This window comes from Ptiloglossa arizonensis, chromosome 7 (assembly GCF_051014685.1).
Source record: "Ptiloglossa arizonensis isolate GNS036 chromosome 7, iyPtiAriz1_principal, whole genome shotgun sequence".
Classification (NCBI taxonomy): domain Eukaryota; kingdom Metazoa; phylum Arthropoda; class Insecta; order Hymenoptera; family Colletidae; genus Ptiloglossa; species Ptiloglossa arizonensis.
Window position 1 is genome coordinate 12,446,219 of NC_135054.1, and position 21,543 is coordinate 12,467,761.

The following is a 21,543-nucleotide window of genomic DNA, read 5'->3' on the forward strand; positions in this document are numbered from 1 at the left end:
TTGCATTAATTACCACCGTTTGCTGTTGTTTACTTATCTAAATCTGAATTAACGTTGAGTTAGAATTAAAACTGTGGATGGAAAAATGCAACTGTCGTCGAAAATTAGAATCTTTTATTAGTGTTTTCTTTTTTTAAGGTTCGAACTTAAAGGAAACGCAAATACACATTACTTGAACACACAAAAAAGTTGACAAATATATTTAGCGAAATAACACAATTAGTTTTGTAACTGCAGCTTTAAAACATCCTGTACTTTTACAGTGAATCGTTTCGTTACGGGTAAGCAACTCTCTCTTAAAGAATCTCATATTGTCTCTTCTATGGAATAAAAATATTCCATTGTAGCTTCAACACGTTATATTATTCTAAAACGTGAGAGTCAACAATTTTCTATTTCGAAAAAAAGTATTTTACTTGTCAGTGAATTTATGATTGTGAAAAGTATTCTCAATGGAAACTTTCCTCACGCATTATGAGGTATACACTTTAAGAAAAATGAAATAAATTGCCGTCAAGTCAGTTTTAATGCAACGTTTTAAACCTCGTCAATGACTAAGCGAGTCAGAAATACGAGATCGTCGTACGTCGCTGAAATAATGTCAAGTGGTTTAACAAGATGTCGATCGAAGTCGCACATTTTCCTTCGTATCGCTGAAAATAAACCGTGTTTCCTGACGGCCGTTAATAAATCTGGAACAATTTGTTACTAACGGAACGTAACGAATATATTCGTGATACAATTTTTCTGAAAAAATTATAATATCATACGCTTCGTGATGTTTATTTCGGAAATAATCATTCCTAAATAAATGTACAAATAAAAGCCAGTGAGGTGTTAGGTGAAAAGAATGTACAATTTTTAATTGAAAATATCATACCATTGGTACTAGTATATAATATATACTATAATACAATGTAACAATTGTGTACGTACGTGTAGATTTCACACATTGTAGTCTTTTTTTTTATGACAGATAGAAATAAATGATCGAGCATCTTATGTTAAATTTTAGATGGTTATCCTTGTAAATAGTTCAGATTGAAATAACATTTTATAACATGTTCAGCTGATTCAGTATTTTGCAACATAGGTAGTAGAGCCCTCTAAAGGGGCACTACAGCTTGGGGGAGGGGGGATGGCGTTAATCCTAAAAAAATGTTCATTTAAGGTACACCTGAGCCCACAGGACCCTTTTACAATTATTCTTTCTTCCACGCCTGACTCGGAGAAAAATAATTGAGCTTCGTATTATAACTTAAAGTATAACTATGCGGAAAAATACCATCACTTTCCATTTCTTTTTTTAACATAAAAGTCTCTGTTAAACGTTGCAATTTCACAGTTCTTTAAAATGAAACGAAAACAAATGAAAATGCGTAAGAAAGCTGCGATCGTACGATAAACAGTTTATCTGAGAATATACCGTGAAAATTTTAAATTAGTACATTTATTGACAACCTCCTGAACAGTGTGTTCGAACCATGTAACACGTTCGCAAAAATATTCAAGAACCTCTTCATTCTTTCAAATTTCAAAATAAAACATCGGGAATATTTGTAAAAATAATTGAAAATTTCAGAAAAGTAATTTTCATCTAAGTAGTTGTCATTCTTAAGTTCATGATAGAGTTCGTTGTTATGTATATAGTCTGAAAGGGACGTTGAGCTGAAAAAGAATTGGGAAACGGTTGTGTCTATGGTTGTGCCTGCAACTTATGTTTGATCTTATCTCGGTCGATGTTTTAGGGATGATACAAAGATACTAAGAATTCTTGTTTAAAACAAAACGTTCTACAAGTACATACACGTGTAAACTGTGAGATATCAGAGATGAATGAATGGATGCCACAAGAGTCAGGATTAAAAAACAACTACTTTGAATTACCAACAACTTTATAACATTTTCGAGAGCATAAGCTCTTTTCAGGAATAATCTTTTCACATAATATACCGTTCGCAAACTCGATGCTTAAAAGTATCAGGTACCTACATCGATCTGTATTTACGAACGTTTGTTTCCTGTATTATGATATGTACTCGTCCTCTAAAATATAGCTGTACATTTTTCTGACACATCTTATATTATTGAATGTATCCTTGCCCCAGACCACGTACAAACGATTCTTCCACAGAAGTTTTCTACGGGCTGAATGCATCTAATCGCCGATCAACATCGATACTGTCTACTGCACCCAAACGTTCTTCTCTTCACTGTATCACCGTTGCTGCTACTAATAGTTCGAGTCTATTGTGTTTCAATAGACTGGGATCTCTGGCCTTTCCGATATACTGAACGATGTGTTGATAGTGTGGAATCGATAGAAGTATCCTCGAGTTCTCTTTGCTCGCCAAAGATTTTCTCAACAATTAATTTAAATCGTTATTCGTAACGTAATTCCAGATATACATACCTTATTATTTTCCCTGATTTTTATCTAAATATAGGTAAAAGGAAATTCATTCCAATAGTATTCTTTACGGAATATTTGCTAATGGTGTAGAAATGGATTAATTAAAATTTTAAGCTTTCTTAAAGAATTTGATCGACGAAACATTTCTTTCGTTGCAAATGTTCGCATTACAGCATACTGTTCGAAAATCAGCAATGCTTTCATATTCGTGCAGGGACGTAATCGATAACGATTTCAATTACGCCGCATTAATTTCAATGGTAAAAATACCATCCATAATTACCGGTATCACAATACGCGACGCGCAAATAGCCTATTATGATAAAGACGGTATTAACGTTTCACGCATAACTTGGTATCGATAACCTTTTCAGAAAATTCAATTGTGCTTCGATTTGCAGTTCGACGTTAACATTTAACGACTTACAAAACAAAATATTTATATGGAGAATAAACTATTAAAGAATTATTATTTCAATATTTAGAACAGTTGAAAATCTACATATATTGATACACTCATATCTTATGTAGATATTTATTCTGATTTGTATTATACAATTTTGATTTTATAAAGTGAAAGAACAACGGGTTGACCTTACTCTTGTATTCAAATTTATTTCTATTTATTCTTGCAATTACCATCGTACACAATTTGTTCGTAAAATACCCCCAATCTTAAACCAGCGAAAAAGAAATACTTAAACGTGCAGTCGTAATTATTTTTAAACCCAATTTGTGGCGATTCAAACCTACTCAAACCTAAATCATAAGGTAGTCAATTATTCTCAAATGTGATGTTATCTCGACAATTGCACAGATTGTTACGTTCATGTGTCGTCCGTATCGTACGAAATTATTTGTACTTGAAAGGGTACAATAATTATTTACGAATATTGTCGCAGTGCCTAGCTAGGTTGCGTGCAAAACGAGACGATATGGGAGGCAGTGATCTAAGAGTTTAAATATCTTGTTCGATCAAGGTGCGAGATTTCCAACGTGGTGACGACGCGCTTGCGTGCGAAACTGTGTATATGTGTGTAATGGTGGAGAAAGTTGTACGCGCACGATGCAGCTGATGACCTTGAACTCCCTGCTGATGTTCGACCTCGTGTTCCTGTTTTTCCTGTTCCTCGTCGGGGTCTCCTGCCTCGTGTATTATCTGCCTGGCACTCGGGCAAATGATTTCGCGCCACATGAAATCATTACAGCGAGAACGCCACCGCGTTACGACGCGCCGATCGACAATGTTTAAGGTGAGCCACGAACCTATACCCGAACGATGACGTTTCTTTAAGAGAAACGTCATTAATAGATGTAGCTTCTTCTCATTCCGACATTTCTGCAATCGATGTACTAATAAATGACAATACCGTTAGCATTGTTTCTTGCTGTGAAATAACAAGAAGATTATCGATGAAATTGTCATTTTTCTTCCACTATTGTAAAATTCGCGACCTTGTCAACTATACTATAAACATTACCTGTTCAGTTTGTGAACTATACTATAAACATTACCTGTTCAGTTTGTGAACTATACTATAAACATTACCTGTTCAGTTTGTGAACTATACTATAAACATTACCTGTTCAGTTTGTGAACTGTACTATAAACATTACCTGTTCAGTTTGTGAACTATACTATAAACATTACCTGTTCAGTTTGTGAACTGTACTATAAACATTACCTGTTCAGTTTGTGAAATAATTATCAATGTATAATTTTTGAGTTTGTTATTTATAATTGACAAGACGTAAAGGTTCTTTACGTGAATTTTCCAAAACAATTCTAATTAAATAAAATTTTAATGTGTTTACCACCCTTGCTTTGAATCATCTATAGAAATCGACTGCAAGTAATTATATTTATTTATAATTTGCTTTTTTACGGTTGATTTCTGAAATGGACCCTTAAGTAAGGGTCGAAATATTGAAATAGCGCTGTGTGGGATTATTAGACACACGTTACATAATAATATATAATCCTCTTAATCTTGGAAGCCAATGTTGATGTTTACGTTATTCGAATGTTTGTCGATGAGTTGCTAGTTGGCAAAGAACGTACAAATCCTGTGATTTGGTATTCTTGAGGCAAATCTCGTGTTTAACGTAGAAGTTACTTTAGCTATAGTTGTTGAACTGTATTGTTCGATAGAAAGTCCATCGATCGCATATATGTATTGTAATAGCTCGTTCTTTCGTGGGGAACAGAACACTTTGAGTTAGTATTGCCTACATTGGAGATTCCCTTTTTTCTTTTTCATTGCTGTCTTTGAGATCGTTGATTGTTTAAATGAGTACTCTTGTAGCCAGGAGCATTTACATTATTCACTTTGCACTTTTATACAGCCCTCTACTCATCAAGGGTTAGGTCTGGGTTAGGTCTGGGTTAAGTTGTTGCACTTGAAGTAATCGTATGGAATGATATAAATTAATAATTATTATTTTCCTACTCGTGTTAGTTTCTGAAAGTGTCGCTACTGTACAAACGAAAAAATTCTGTATTTATGCTACTAGCTCCTCTGTGTCTGTTTTTTCGAAGTTTGCTGTTACATACAGTCGATTTGGGGAAGTTAATCGACCGAGGTAAAGGAGATTCAATCTTTTGAACGTTGTACCCCAAGTATCGTGAGAATTTCATCGGACTTTTCCTTCGAGGAAAATCCTTTTTCGCGTATATCCGCCTATACACGAGCACACTTCGATACACACGCATAATCTTGTACAGGAACATCAGTGTAAAGAACGAATAGAGCTTCGCGAATGTTACCATAATATTAAAATAAAATTGATGCAAGAATTAAGTTTTCTGTCTTATATAGGTTTATCATTAAACGATAATTGAATTATGCACAGTTTGAATAATAGTCGTACAGTTATTCTTCAAGGCAACAACTTTATTCTCAAAGGATGAATACACCTTCTTATATTCTGTGTTGTAAATGTAAACCCTGTATAATGTTCTAAAGCGTTTGAAGACATCTTCACAATTATAAACATAAAGATCACTTACGCACAATTTCGTATACGTAAATAATTTACGCAACTCCAAATCACAGTTTATCTTTCAATATTCGTATGTATGTAAAAATTAAATAGGAAGTGAAAAAACCTTATAAAATTGCCCACAAAAATCAAAAAGTTTCTACACCTGGTATTTTCTTTAATTCGAGGATCTGCAATGATATCGTTATCCATACTGCATACTTAACTAGTAACAAATAATATTTCTCGTCCAAACATATTGCACTCTACTCTCGTCTAGAGACACACTGCACTTTACTCTTGTTTAGAGACACACTGCACTCTATTCTCGTCCAGAGACACATTGCACTCTACACTTGTTTAGAGACGCACTGCACTTCATTCTCGTTCAGGGACACACTGCACTTTTTTTTATTCAGGTCTCTTTTATACACAAGGATTTTTGGACCTACGTGACTTAGGTCAGGAAAACAGAGTCATTTCAGGGGATGCAAGAAGTGCAGGCCAGATGCGTTAATCTTCAAGTCTGGTCACTAGAATAATACAAAGACGGTGGGTTTGTTTCACATCAGCCTTACCGGAAAAACTCCACTGTCCAATCGGTTAACCCTTGTTTGTCATTCCTTTGTTATACACGATCCACAACCCTGCGTAGAGTCCCTCGTTCCTTCACTCGTTCTTTCTCTCTTTTTCATACATACACACTCAGACTCTTGTTAACATCCCACACAAGCAAGTGAAGAATACAAAGCTTCGAGTTACTTTGAATCAAGAGAATTTTGTTTTCAAATTCCTTACAAATCTTTACTTATTCCCTTAAATTCATAACCTACAAGCTTGCACGACAGTGAGTTTATTTTTAAAGTATGATATTATCGATATACGTTTCTTTTCGATCGTATATTATTCGAATGATATGATTACAGTTGGACTTGGAAAAGTGATTAAACGCTTCTAATTACCTTCACAAATTTCTTTAATTCAGAAGACACGAGCAACGTAATTTATTAACGTAGTAAGTAACGATGTAAGTAACAAATCTCATCGTTAGTTTTACTCGAAAATAGGATACATCTGACGACTATAGTTATAACCGATTCGTGGTATTTCATCGTTCTGTATTTCGTTCGTCGGGTGTTGGATGAAACGCGCGTCAGTGAACAATCAAGCTGAAATTTAAATTCCTGCTGACTGATTGTGAGTGACGCACACGTGCGCTACCGCACCACTGTCCGATTTAATGTGTGACCGAGCTTTCACCGCTTTCCAGAATGCTGAACTTCTGGTGAAACTAATATCGTTGCTTTTTTTTCTCTTTCGTTGAGGCGAGTTTTTAAACCAATAACAAGCAACGCGCGACGATTGCTCGTGCGACGTCAAAACTGTTAACATCGAGCATTTGTATCCTTGTCGATAAATAGGAACAATTTTTCGTAGATAATTCATCGCTCGAATAAAACGTCGATTGTAAAGTTTACGATTACGAAAGTAGAAGGTACGTGTGCGAAAATTTGTAAATTCGTATAAGAATAAAATAATTAACGTCGAATGTTGTGAGTCGTAGGGAAAATAGAAGAGAGAAAATAAAATAAATTAACTCGAATCTTGCGTAGCGATGAATTTTTTCTTTTTTTTATTAGAAATTCTTTTATTTTCAATTACTCCGAAATCCATCCCCACTATTTCGTTCAGTTGTAATCCACATCGAGGGAACATTAGTCGCGCGGACGCATTTCGTTCTCCGTTAGATCGTCCCTTGTACTTCATAATTTTTTAATAACCTCCGGTAACCCAATATCGAAGGCGTATTGGAAAAATTATGGCAGCTGGCGCGCGGTTATTCGATTACGATCGTCCGTAGGAACTTGCCGGGAGTCGTTGGGCGTAGTTTGATTTGCTTGCTGATGAAATTTCGTGGAATTAGGTGAGGCATTCTCGTGCCGCCATTAACGGATTGTCCTCTAATTAAACGTTCTTCCTCTTCGATCGTTCGTAACGAGCATGTTGCTGCCTTCACTTGCGATCATCCATCTGCAAATAGTCATTGGATTTCGAGTGTATCCACCGAGAGAGTATTCCGACTTAAACTCTCGTTTTCGATATAATATTCGTGAAATAAAAAGAAGAATGTTGAACGTACGAGATATTTAAGTTTCGTAGTAATATCACTAATTCGAGAAGTATGTCGACTAATTGTAAACAAAATTAGAAGTATCGAGATTCAATATAAAAAATAGAGTATTTTTTTGTTGAACACTTATTTCAAATACTAATTGATAAAATGACGACAGTATAGATTATGGAGAGACAAATCGATTTTTCTTACAATGTTTACATCTCGTCTTTAAATTTTATTGAACGAAAATTGAATATTTACTTTTTACCTACTCAAAGTCTTAGATCTATCGATTAATCAGTGTTTTGTATACTGTAGTTATTAGTTCAAAAAGCATTTAAAATTTTATCTATGGTAAGGTTTTGCATTCTATTTGTAGGTTCGTATCTTCGTCAATTCAATTATTGAAAGCTTAACCTTTAAGAAAGTGTAAATAAACATGAGTCGATTTATTTTTCACTCGAGAATTGACGCCATCAGGAAGTAAAGAATTCCTTTATTCAGAAAATCGATCTTTGGAACCATTTAATTGAAGGGAATCTAATTGTGCCAGGAATTATATCATTTATCAAGCTTTGAGACGTTTCTTGCTTCATAGTTTCGCGACAGCCGAGATACGTAACTCATTGAAGGGTATCGTCAATATCTTTTAATTGCGCTAAACGAAGCTGAATTACAAAGAGATTTGTCCTACCGTCGTCAAGTATCGAATCCTAATTGAATGAATCTTTTGACATCGTTGTAGTTTGCATTGTTAATGAGTTGAAAGTGAGGCGTACATTGAGGTTAATGGGACAGTCTTACAAATTGGATGCATTTCTTGTGATATTCATTTCGCTGCAGTAGTCTAAGAGCTCCACGTTGAAGTCACTTATTGTTAGTGCAGCGACGTATTCTTCTAAAAGTAGTAATGAGCGAATTTGTTAGAAACGTATATTAAATATATTAAATATATTAATGTAACAGCCTTAACGATTTTCTTAAGGAGATTTACCTTTAGTCATTACTTTAAATAGTTTCTTTAAATTATTGAGTAAATATAGTGAGCACTTTTGCTTGTTCAACAATTTGTTTGAAACAGTTTTCCAGCGAATTGAAAACAATTCAAGTGACGAAAATGGTCTCAGACAAATGTACTTATTTGTATATCAATTTAGTATTACACTATCCTGTCCAGTTGAAGATATTGTCGATGCTGAAGCAAAGAACTTTTCGTTCTCTTGAATTGTATTTTAAAATAGAACAAATCCGGGGATCGCATAATTCCAATTGAATAATCTTTCAATCTCCTTTAAGTATCGGATAATCGATGACCCAGTTACGTCAGTATTGTACATTTCCTTGATCACGAAAGAGACTATAATTTGTCAGACATAATGAAATACAGTGTGTTAGACTAATGGAAGAGCAACATAATGTTAAAAGTAAAAACAAAAATTAATATTTAATATTTTTTATTGACAGTAAAAGTTATTTTTACAGTAATTTCGTTATATTTTGATGTTTATAGTCATACAGTAAATTAAAAAATAGAAAACAAAAGCATCAAATTTTTAAATATAAATTAAACATATTCTCGTAGACAGATTAATTTCTATTTTCGAAAACGTGACTATTTCATATTGAATTGTTTCAGAGAAAAGGGAAAATAATATAAACACGTGTAATATATTCCACAAAACGTAATATTTATTCTTTAATAAAATATCTAATTTTATAATTCTTTTATCAAATTGATTTTGTTAGTTAAGTAATAGTCTTCTTTCGTAGAAATCTCCATAGACTTCTATTTCTGTTGATAAATAATAGTTTATTTTTTATCGTCTGGAAGGATTGACGGTATAGTTTTAAACGTGTATGTTATTTTACAGATTTTATTAGCCGTGAATACGTAATTTTCCTTAATTGTTGATTACTTTTACGTAGTTTATTAAAGAAATTGTACGCGCTGGGACGGTGCTAGCTCTCTTGATGCAAGCGCTTTGACAAATGTTCTGCATATAGCAATGCCTGAAGTTCCCGAGTAAAAGCGACGGATGACTTTCTAGCGTTTGCGTTTAAAACATACAGAGAAAGAATGATCGGTATCGATTGCTGGAAGTTTGGAATTGAAGTTTACCTTGGAAGCGAAATTTTCAAGCGGACTGCGATTGTCGCGGAAGTTCCATTTAGTTCCGAACCAATCGTTTCTGGGAGTCGATACTTACGCGTTTGTTTCACTTGTATTTATTATGTCTATCGTAACTGCAAAATAAAAAGCACTAAATTAAACCCGCACAAGCTAAGCTCCAGAGCTTATTGTTAAAGAGCTCACCTTCATACAAAGTCATTAACTGTTGATACACGTCCAGTATGTTTAATACTCGCTCTGTTTCAATTGTTTCACAAAATTTGATTCTTCTCGTAATATACCCCAATTTGAAATAATAAATAAATTAAATTGTAATAATAAATTAATCAATTTTATCATTAAATTTAACATAATTATCGAGCGTTAAATGAGTACAAATTTTTAATTTCACTGTAGAAGGTCTTCAAACTAATAATAAATAAACCTTTTAGGAATGCATGTCAAAAACTAATCAGGTGCATTTACGTACACTTATCGTAGTCACACTTATAGTAGTTCTCTATACAAATAGAGAAAATAAAATACAAGTAGCAGTTTCATGGTAAACTATAGTAGGTTCGCATTTATCGTCTCGTAACGATTGATCTGTCCACCGATTGTTTCTCAGGATGGCTGCGCTACGTCAAGATTTACGGATGGTAAATTTACATGCACGCGTGCAAACTGCACTCTCTGTGGATGCAAGGCGGCCTGCGTTTGATTAAAAATCGATCCAAGTTCGGCCACCGAGTTTTCATTTTCGAGCAGCAGATACTCTCGTTTTAGTCGTTGCGGCGATTTGCCCCGCAAACGGTGGCAAAATGAAATGCATCGGAATTCGATATATGATGTACCGATAATCACGTTTCGTGGAGTCAAAAATTAATTTGAAAAGTATCACTTCAAAAGCGACGCGTTTTTTTCACCCTCGGGAGCCGCGTTCGAGTTCTTTTCTCCTCAGACGGTAAATTCATTTTCTAATGGTAAATATACTAAATTCGATCAAACTCGTGGATACAGAATTTACATTAAAGTAAAATTACCCCCCAGGGTACATTGTTTAACCTTTGTCCTACGATTTAAGTTTCGATAACTCGTGTCATAATCAACAAGGTTACAAATCTTGTTGTTCTCGTGAACGATGAATTTTCTCTGCGAAGACATTATACAAGGTTTTTTTTTTCTAATATTTTAGAAATAATCCATGTGATTCATTTGTTAAATATTAATTTCAATTTTGCGTTTCAAATAATTCCCCCGAAGTGTGAACACTACGCGAGTAAATTAAATTGTGATAGCAATTAGTGACACAAATTTCATTCTGTTCATTTTTCGTTTCTTCCTTTTTATTTTCCGAGTCGTTGAGAAATTTATTCTCATCTTATAAATTATACAAAGATAGATGAAACATCCACGCGATATTGAAAATCTGACTTGCGAAACGAATGATGAAAATTCCGTGTCCTCATAAATCTGCCACGAAATCGAACGACCAATCGCGATCGAATTGATTAAGAAACCGTGTTTAAGGGTTCACGCTTCTCAGCTTGAAATGGAGCGGAAGCGACATGTCGAACAAAAGGGATTGAAATAATCGAAGCTCTGCGCCCAACAAGCCCGCTACATCCAATATGTACGCCCCGGCCTGTTTACATTTGTTTGTTCTCGGCGGAGTATGCGACACGTTGCTTCAATCTTGTTTCATCGAAAGCCAGCCACTGTTCGCAACTTGTTTTGTGGCAGACTTCAAAGTATTGTCTCCGGATAAAAAATCGATAGTGAATTTAAAAAATTAAACAAGATTCATCCACGAATGAAGATCTCGTTACAGGATATATAATTTGAACTTCACCGAAAAGGATGTGTATAGATTTACTAGCCTCGATCTAAACTCATTGCAATGTCCACTACCATGTTAATCGTTAGACAATCATTGCAGTATACAAAATTTGAAACTTTAAAGTGAGAAATTAAAATTAAGACGAAAATCTACTGAATTGTTTTTATTTTGAATTTATAATTTATTGCAAGCAATTCAATCATTTTGAACACAGCATCTGTCGACTAATATTTTAATAGGTAGTGTTACTTCTTTATTTTGAGTTACTGTGGTTAAACAGAAATACGTATCACTTATTATTTAGGTTCTGAAAAGTTTCATTAAAATTGGAAAGAACACTTCGCGAATGTTCCTTGTTAGTAAAATTAGATCATCTGTGTACTGTCACTGTTTGATCGTCAAAAAGCATTCGGCATAGTTTGGCAGCGTGGACCAATCCTCTGGCTACACTGCATAAGTGCATCAATCCACATCATTAAAATTATAAGAAACTAACAAATTAAAAGAACTCTCGAAATCTCAATTAAGGAAGCCACTTCAACTTTAAGGGAAATACAAGCCGAAATATTTCAGAGATCGGTACTCGGTCTATGATTATTCACAGTTTACATCGATCAAAAACCCCAGTGTTCTTTTTATCTTAGATGCAAATGATGCATATAAGATGCAATTCTTCGTGACGTGGAAAATTGAATAAGCAGTGTATACTTAAGAGTTCTCTTCTCTTTTCTCATATATTTCTTGTAAATATCAATCATTAAACTATGATGTACTTCTCAATCAATATCAAATTAACAGAAATTTCATTAATGCAATATTCTAAATTCGTAGTCAATTAGCTCGGTACTACCCGCATAATTTTTAATGTACTTTACAAAGTACATAGCATGGAAAATATATTCCTCAAGTATTATTGCAAAATTCTACAAATCAACGATTGTGTGGAACATTTAAACGAGTCATTCTGATCCAATTATTCATTCAACAAAAAAAAAGAATGATGAAGGATTACTAATTTTCAACTGGAAATTCCAGACTACCTCTTTAATAAAAATCTATCTGCGCTATGTGTCCTCAGTCAGGAAATAAATTCTGGTGTGTTCCACTTTGTAGGAGTCACAGTTTCATACGAAAGATTGAGTGTGTTCAGCATAAAATTAGATATTTGGAAATTATAAAATATATAAGAAGTAATTATAGAAACAGAGAATGCGTAACTAAGAAAAGGAAAATGAAAATGGGAAACTCTGGGTAGATAGTAAGAAAATATAATTATTAACAACCGTCATAGGACCATAGTTTAAACAATTATGGAAAACTAGTTAAATGTTTCAAAATGGTTGTACTACCCTTCCTAATTTATTCTTGATGTTGATTTTGACTGACTGCCCCTAAACAACACATTTTCTTCTGTGTTAAAAAATAAAAAAGTTAAGTTGTAATTTGGGTAATTTTTGTTTCATAATTGAAACAATTGTTGCATCATAATCTCCGTTATTTTTTGAAGTAAGTCCTTAAAAAGGTTTTGCATTGTTCAAGAAAGAAACAAACGACACATTTTGATTGTTTTATTTCTTTTTTTTGTTACCTGTGCATAAATACATTTAATCAGTTGTATTTTCGTCAAATGCTCAAATTTAAAAATTTTCAATTCGGAATGTTTTTATTAAATAAAAAATAAAATTTCCATTAAATAAAGTTTCTTTAATTTTTCTTTTTCTAGAGAAATACATACGGATTACTGGATTTTTATTAAATTATATAATTTAATGTTTATTATAATTACTGTATCAGAATCTATTTATAATAGGATTATCTATTTATAATTTATGGAAACGTTCGGTGTTGATCACCGGTAACCATCGCAACCTGAATCTAGCATGTTCCCACAACGACTGTTCGTCACAATACTAGGCGTATTAAGAGAATCATATTACCCGATTCAAGTATGCCATTTGTTTGTTTTACAGGATGCAGAGCGACCTAAACGGAGGACCTGGTCTTCCTGTTGTGGCAGGAGATGTCCTTGCTCTACGAGGAACAGGACTTGCCGCTGCCGAAACATGGGCCCTCCTATGCCAGGCTGCCCAGGCCCTCCAAGACCTCTTCCTCTCAAGTAAGAATTTTTTTTTATAACCAACAATAGCATTACCAATCTTCAACACAAAGCTGAAAATATCGTATCTTACTATTAACGTCATTTACCCGTTAAATTCGTAGCTATAACTACAAATTGATTGTGCTTTAATTCTCGAAAATTGAAAAGTTAATTACACGACGATGCCAGATTAATTTAACACAGGGTAAACTCTTATTAGTAATCAACTCAGGTCTTGTCAATATTAATAGGTTCGTGTTTAAAGCATAGAATTATATAGATCTATTCCTCGTTAAAGAATAACGTATTCTATTTATTTATAAACGAGAATTTTATTTCTTTATTTATCAGTAGTATTTATTATTTATCAGTATTTGAAATTTTCATTTTCAAGTATTACTCACGATATATATATTATTTTTATTGATAACATACATTAATATATGTTTATTCTTTTGTAGAAAAACTATAGATTAATTGTTTGTCAATCAGGTAAAATACAAATAATATAAATAAAGTACTTGAAACTGAAAATAAAATTCCGGTACCGGGAATCGAACCCGAGCCTCCTGGGTGAAAGCCAAGTATCCTAACCACTAGACCATACCGGATTATAGTGGACCCATTTAAACAAAATCTAATATAGAACCACTATCGATTCGTTATATTAAATTTAAGAATATTATTACAGTACAATTTTTTTAGTTTAATTTCTTAAATTTTATTCATAATTAATTCAAAGAATACTGTAGCATATCTTCAAAAAGAAAAAGGTATGCTACATATTTTGGTATACAGTTATTAAAAAATGTATCAAATTCATAACCATATGTTATATTTTTCACACGTTTGACTTTAACAATTATTTTATATTGCACTACGTCAATATTACTTTCAAGATATTTCCTTTATTTGCAATATTTAGGGTTCTGTTATACTTGGACAAGAAAATATAAGATAATATATTGAAAAAGAAAAAAAATTCAAATTTGAACGATTGAGATTATTCGCAGCTTGCAGAGAATTCGAAGCAAATGGCTGTTAGAAACATTCTAAGTTACAATGCAACCCTGAATGGTAAATCAATAGTATTTACATTCCTCTCGACCGGTAAGCAAGTATTTCCGGTATTTCAACGTTTCACAAACGATATCGTTGGAGCAGATAAATCTCTATCGGTCATCCGATTCGATGACTATGACTGAAAATCGAAGAAGTTGTATAATGACACAAAACAATTCGAAATGGAAACCGGAACGGCATATTACATAGGCTGCAACTCTGGTTTGGATCGATAACACTAAATCTCGGGACAAAGGCTATTCAAAGCGAAGTTAAATCGCACGATCACACCGATTACGGTTCGCGCCGTTGGACGAGGAAGTTAAACGATGGCTAGTGGACGTTAAATATTCAGTAATCACAGACCGTGGAGAAACGTGACTGTCAAGGTACCGTTGAATCTGCACCCGTTGCCGTCTGATGCACTCTGTGCAGAAAGGTGACTACTTTTGAATTCCGCTTCCTTAGCGCGAAGTCGAAGTTTGCGTGGAATGCATTCGCGTTTATGGTACGATCGTTGAAAATTTGGCGGGAACTACTGAATTCGATGCAATTGTACATGCATTTTGGTCGATTCAGACTCAGTTCCAAAGAATTAGAAAATATGACTTCAAAGCGAAGTACGTCTTCCCCTTTTGTTTCTTTATTTAATTATGGAAGTGTAATAATTTTATTATGGAAGTGTAATAATTTTATTATGGAAGTGTTATAATTTTATTATGAATTACGTAGATCGATTTCACTTTTTCGTTTACGTGTAGAAAACTAAATACCTCGGACGTGTAATTTCGCTGGCATGGTATTTTTTCGAGAAAATGGTACTTCAAAGAGTATTAATTAAAATTGAGAATAGAATCAGCTAATCCGTATTTGTTTAGTCGCTTCCTCTTTTTTATTCATCGAGTTTGTAGGCCACCGTATATTTAGTCTTGGACGGAACCGAAGGTAGAGCTTAAAATAACGCAGCGCTAGTTTCGAAGAATAGAGACATTGAATGATACACATTCAGAACGAATTAAAAGTGAAAAATTTATCATACAGGAAGATATTTTCGTCCTTTTTTTCGTTTTACATTCGAAGAAAATATTTCTTTTATATAGATGGTGGAATTAGAAACAATACTTTCAATTAAAGAACTATTGACTGATTCTTAAAATAGAGAAGAGGAGAAATTTAATTACTTTTCAATTTTGTAACAAGAACTTTGTATGGGTGTGGATATTTAAAATACCTTTCAGGAATATTGTTCGAAGAAAATTATTCTTTTAGTTGAGTCTTCGTACGATTGTACACTGACTGAAATAAAACTTATGAGATCTTTGAAATTTTTAAAGCCAGATTATCAGAATAACCCTTTAAGAAGAATGCAGTACCATATTATAGAGGAATGTGAACAGCGTTAAACAATTTTTACTTATTCTTAGCTGCTGACCTTTAAAGGCTAATCAAACGTTTGACCCAATATAATGTTCAATTTCTTCCAGAGGTCAACTTTTCAACTCCGCTCAATAGATTGTTGGTTTCCGTTGAATGCACGATCGATTCTAAACAGCCCTGAAACAAAAATGTTAAACGATGAAAGGAACACTTAATTCGAAAACTAAGGTACACGGTACATGCGTTCATAGAATATTCTTTTTACTCATTTCAGTATACAGATTCACTCCCCGACGGACGTGTATTTTTTAATCGACCTGTATACAGAAGCGCGAAGACTTTCAATTTCTAGAATGTGGGTCACCAATGGTACGAGTCTGTGACGCACAGTTTTTAACAAATTTTTGCACTCTACAAAGTATTCCACAAGTACTTACTGCAAACCGTTATTTACTCTTCAATACACTGTAATACTCATCAACGCGATGATCGTCGTTTGAAAAATTTATATACCGAACATTATTCCATCTTGCGTCACTTCTAATGTCAAACCTACTTCTTCCTTTTTTTTTTTATATACAAAACACAATAATTACACCAGTAACCCTCCACGTGTACAAACGTCTCGTGTATCCGTACGTGTGAAACCGTGTGGTCATAAATTAGGATTCTGTTCCTGGGGGACACAAAAATTTCCCAGGAATATCTCTGTTACACATGTCCCGAGGTCGCGATGATGCTACGCGTCTTGATCATACATAGCGGCGTGCGAGATTACGCGCGTTAGTTGCATACGTTTCGCCCGCGTGGTTCTTGACTCGCGTGCACGGGTTAATAGGCGTGTTTACAATGTCGGCAATTCAACCTCCCACTCTGGGTTCCCTTGAAATTGCCAAGAGGTATCCTGCATGCGAATGCGATGCCACCGCTCGCATAGCATGACTCACGAACGTCGTATAACGAGAGCTACCTGCTGAATACAGAGTTCTCAAGCCTCGAATGCCAAGGATTTGTCCTTGCATTCGGCCGAGGAGCTCCCGAAGACGATGATCGGGAAATCATAGTGGTTTCCAAGCGTTCTGATGTTTACTCTGAATTCCAGTCAGTGCCGTGTCACCGTGGGTATTCCTACAGAAATTTTAATTACGATCCTCGCTCGACAGGCTACAGAGAAAACGTTGTCTGTAACGTGTACCAATTGGCGATAGTTTCTATTTCGTTTTTTCTATCGTAGGGTTCTTTAAAAATACACGTACACGTACATTTAACTAATCATTTAGTTAATCTAGTTTAATCTAGTTAATCATTGTTACTTGTCATCGTGTAGGATAACTACACTTACTTCGGTTTGTGTTTGTAAACACTATCGAGCAGAATTCGATAGAATTTTAAATAAGTTTCGATCATTTATTTACTGTAATAATCACGCTGAGAATATTGCTCTTTGTATCGCAGGCAGATATTTATCTCATCGTATCGGTGTTTTCTGTTTAACAATCGTTTACAATCAATCGTTCACAGTTCACTGATGCACTGTCACAGGTGCAGCGCCCATTTGTCAATATTAAAAGTTCGTTACTAATCAATCTTCCTGGTTGCTTTTTTCCTTGTTTTCGTCATTACGTACGCTACAATATTAAAGCAGAAAAGCGGAATAATAAACCAGAATTTTTTATTCACTCGTCAGACATTGATCAGCGTAGAATATAAGGATTATTAAAATATCTTTTAAACACTTTAATATACAGTGTGTTCTTAAACTCTTTGAACTGATTTTACCTCATTGATTTAAAAATTGCATACAAATGTAGACTTGCACGTACATTTTTTCGTATCGTAGGTGTTTAAAATTATACATTGGAGAAAATGTTTAAAGTGAGCAGCATCGTCTCGTTAATTGTTGGACACGTTCAAAATTTCATCTATCTCATCGTTATTTAGTATATAAATTGTTTAAATTCCGCTGTCGTGTTTAAGCAATACTAAATAACACTCACATTCTTGGTTACTTATTCCCATAGTGGAATTTTATCGTCTATTCATGTTCGTTTTTTTTTTGGAAAATCATTTGAAATAAATGAAAGGATTCTAACGTTGATGAAACTTTCTGGCATTTGTCAAGGATACTTGTCAAGGATTATCCATTACCACATATTACACTTGCCTTGAAACCTTACAGCTTGCAATTTCAGCTGTATATAATCGGGTAATAAGAAGAGCCATTGAAGAGGAAAAAAGGAAGAATGAAGAAGTTCCACAACATTTAACAGTTTCAGGACATTGAACGTGGAAAGAGAGGCTTCCCTGTTTAGTGTTTCCACTTTGATTGGTAAGAGAATTACAGTAGTGTACGCTATATTTTCATCGATATTATTAGCACGATGTGTCGATAAAGTTTGGTGAAATAATTTAGTATTCGAAAATTAATGGAATCTAGAATCTGATAAAAATCTAATAAAATCTATTTAGGAGGAAAACGTTACCTATTTCTAAGCATAATTTTGGAAAGAGGGTTCAAGATATTGTAAACTCGATTCATTAAATACAATTCCATCGAAACTACATTTTCAATTTGGAAAATTATTTTTCCAACACGTTCCAAAAACTGAACAAGTTGAAAGCAACACATTGAAATCCCTTTGACGAACGAATTATGTACTATAATTCAGAGACACATAACGCGAGCAGTTTATCACTCCTTTCAGACACATTGCACCGTCAAATAAAAGTCCCTTTTCCGTCCTACACGGAATTCCTCGAATTAGATGCATTCAGAAATTCCACACGAGGTTTCTCTGAAGTATGAACGTAACACAGAGTGATGTGTAAGTACGACTTTAATAAAGTTCCTCGCACAATACAAATTCTGTCACAAGTGTATTGAACTATTGCAAACAAAATGAAAAACGTTATCATTTCAATGACAAGACAAGAAATAAGACAGAGATTATATTATATAACAATCTTCTAGGTTATTTCAAAAGCTACTTTCGTGACATCGTTCCTCCGATTACCTAAATTTTTAATAGGAGTCTTGCAAGTTCTATTCTTCGTCTCTGACACTATTTATGGTAGATTCAAATCTGGGCTATCGAAGTATCTGAAAGAAACAATTTTAGAACACTATTCTGTAGCTGCTTTTAATTGTTTTCTTTTTTTGTAAGCTACGAAAAAGGTTGGCAAATTAAATTTGCCTTTGAAATAGAGCCATATTCAGTGGTTTTATTATTCCTTTCAGCACCTCTTTTTGATCAACTTTGATCCCAGTTTAAAAGCCTTTCTTATAGAAACGAAGGTACGTCACACTTTCCTTGATGAGATATTCCCCATAAAACAATCGCTAACTTTATAGTGGGCTAGATTTGAATACACTTATAAACGATTATAAAGTGTAGTTAGAGTTGGATAATACGGCCTGCAAAACTCCTCATAGAAATTTGAATAGCCTAAAGAACGCCCTGACAAAAGCAGCTGCTGAAATAACCGTAGGAACTGTGCGCACCGCGGCAGACAATTGGCCACGTCGTTTGAAAAGCTGCATCACCGCTGAAGGTAACCATTTTGAATGGTACCATTATTTTCCTTTTCTATTAAGTGTGCTAATAAATTCAGATTTATTAAAATTGCTAATTCCTTTACCGTTAACACGACACTGCCTCGACAAAATTCGATTTCCTCCTCGCAACATCGTATATAAATCCTCTTATTAGTAAATTATAACAATCTAAAGATTGATCGTCGTTCGATTAATTTAAAACAAAACTGACTCAATGGAGGGTCAAGTTTGTGACCCAATCTGTGACTCTATACACTGTAAAATTAAATGAAAGAATTATAAAAATTTTGTTTAATATTCGATACCTTCTACGATAGTATTTGTAAAGTTTTGAAAAGACAAAAGAAAAATAATAGAAGATTAAATTCGGCAATATAGAAAGATTCTTTTCATTAATAAACACAAACGTAACAAAATGTTACCATTTCGTTTGCATCTAAAATCAATGATAACTATTGCTCCTGTTTACATCTAAAAAATGTTGTACCAAATGTAATATACACAAGGATTGAATGATGGAATTGAAAGTATTCACGTCTCGAGGAAATGTATCAGTACGGCAGCACTCGTTTACTTGGGTAACGATGAAACTGAAGTTGCACGTGTACGTGGATGCAAAGAGACACCGTTCGCTCTGTTTCTGTTCCACCTGTATTCTCTCTCTTTCTCTTGCACGTTAGTCATTCCAGCAGCGAGGATACGCGGTTGTGGAAACGTCGAAAACGTGGCAATAACCCAGGTCTATGCACACACGCAAACGGATACGCAAAGTTTGTGCTTGCCGCCTGCAAAGTACGTGTCTCCGTGCTTGATACCCATTACACAGCACTCTGTAAACAGCCATGAGGATCGCGGGAGTATGTGAGCGAGGTCAAGCTGCTCGATAGGGATGAAAGAGGAGCAACCTCCAAATCCCAACATATGAGACTCCATCGTAGTTATCCGCACTTCCCTTCTTCTGCTTTTCAAAACGCGAACGCTTGTCGGATTTATTACGTTCTTTTTATCACAATTTGACAAAGTTACCGTATGTAACGTAATTGTAGAGAGCTCTGCTATAAGAAGAAGAATGGTTTATAAATCAAAAGGGTCGAAGAATCGAGTTAGAATCAGCGAAAACGACGCAAAGAACTCGAGGTTCGTTCTAGTAGTGTGAAATTTTAAACTCTTGTTCCAGTTAATTAATTGAATTGTTCGGTTAATAGACGTCTGGTTAACACGAAACGAGAATGAATGTTTTTTTTCTCGTTTCACCTATCTGATTGGTGTAGCATCTACACGCTTCTCGCGTGTAATTTGATTTTCGATTTCAGTTTTTACGTTCTGGTACGATACGATTATTTTTCAACAATAGGAAGCGTGTTTTTTACTTGAAAGCGAAAGTAATTAAATATGCGATAAATATTTATTTTTCATTAAACGAGAGGGAGTCAAAACGACTATTCACTTTAATTAACTTCATAACCGTTTCATAGTCACACGAATTAAATGCGAATACCAGTTACGTGAACAGAATGTATAATACAGTTCTGGATTGAAAGCAATTTCAATGTGGTAATCCCGATAAATGAAGTTGACTCAGACCTCACCATATTTGTGTTTGCTTCTGTATTTACCCACTCTTTTCAGAATGCAATTGCATTATATTTTGTAGCATCTTCTTGTTCGTTAATAAACATTGAATAGAATGAATTTGTAATAAATGAAATGATTAAAATCATGACAGAATTGACTTTTTGGAGCACGATCGTTGCTTATTCGAATAGAAAATTGTGAATCATCTTATTGTTATTGGATGTCTCGCAAGTGGCAAACAGAACTGTCACCGTGTTTTAAAACATTCGTAATTATCATTGATGACATGCATATGCACGACAATTTTTCAATATCTCTAAATGAGTGAATACAGCTGAATAAATAATGAATAATAACGACTTATTATTATTTACATAGAGTTTAATAGTATAAATTGGCCAACAAAGACTATTT

General features: G+C 34.2%; 1 protein-coding gene and 1 non-coding gene across 2 annotated transcripts in view; one reads left to right on the top strand and one right to left on the bottom strand.

Moving 5' to 3' along the window:
• LOC143149486 (uncharacterized) overlaps positions 1–21,543 on the top strand; it is a 95,476-nt gene that overhangs the window by 30,588 nt on the left and 43,345 nt on the right. The window contains exon 2 of the mRNA XM_076316898.1: positions 13,432–13,577. Within this exon, the coding sequence (XP_076173013.1) occupies positions 13,432–13,577 (146 nt within the window). The remainder of the gene's footprint in view (positions 1–13,431; positions 13,578–21,543) is intronic.
• Positions 14,099–14,170, bottom strand: Trnae-uuc (transfer RNA glutamic acid (anticodon UUC)). The gene has a single exon. It is a non-coding gene; the product is annotated as a tRNA-Glu (tRNA).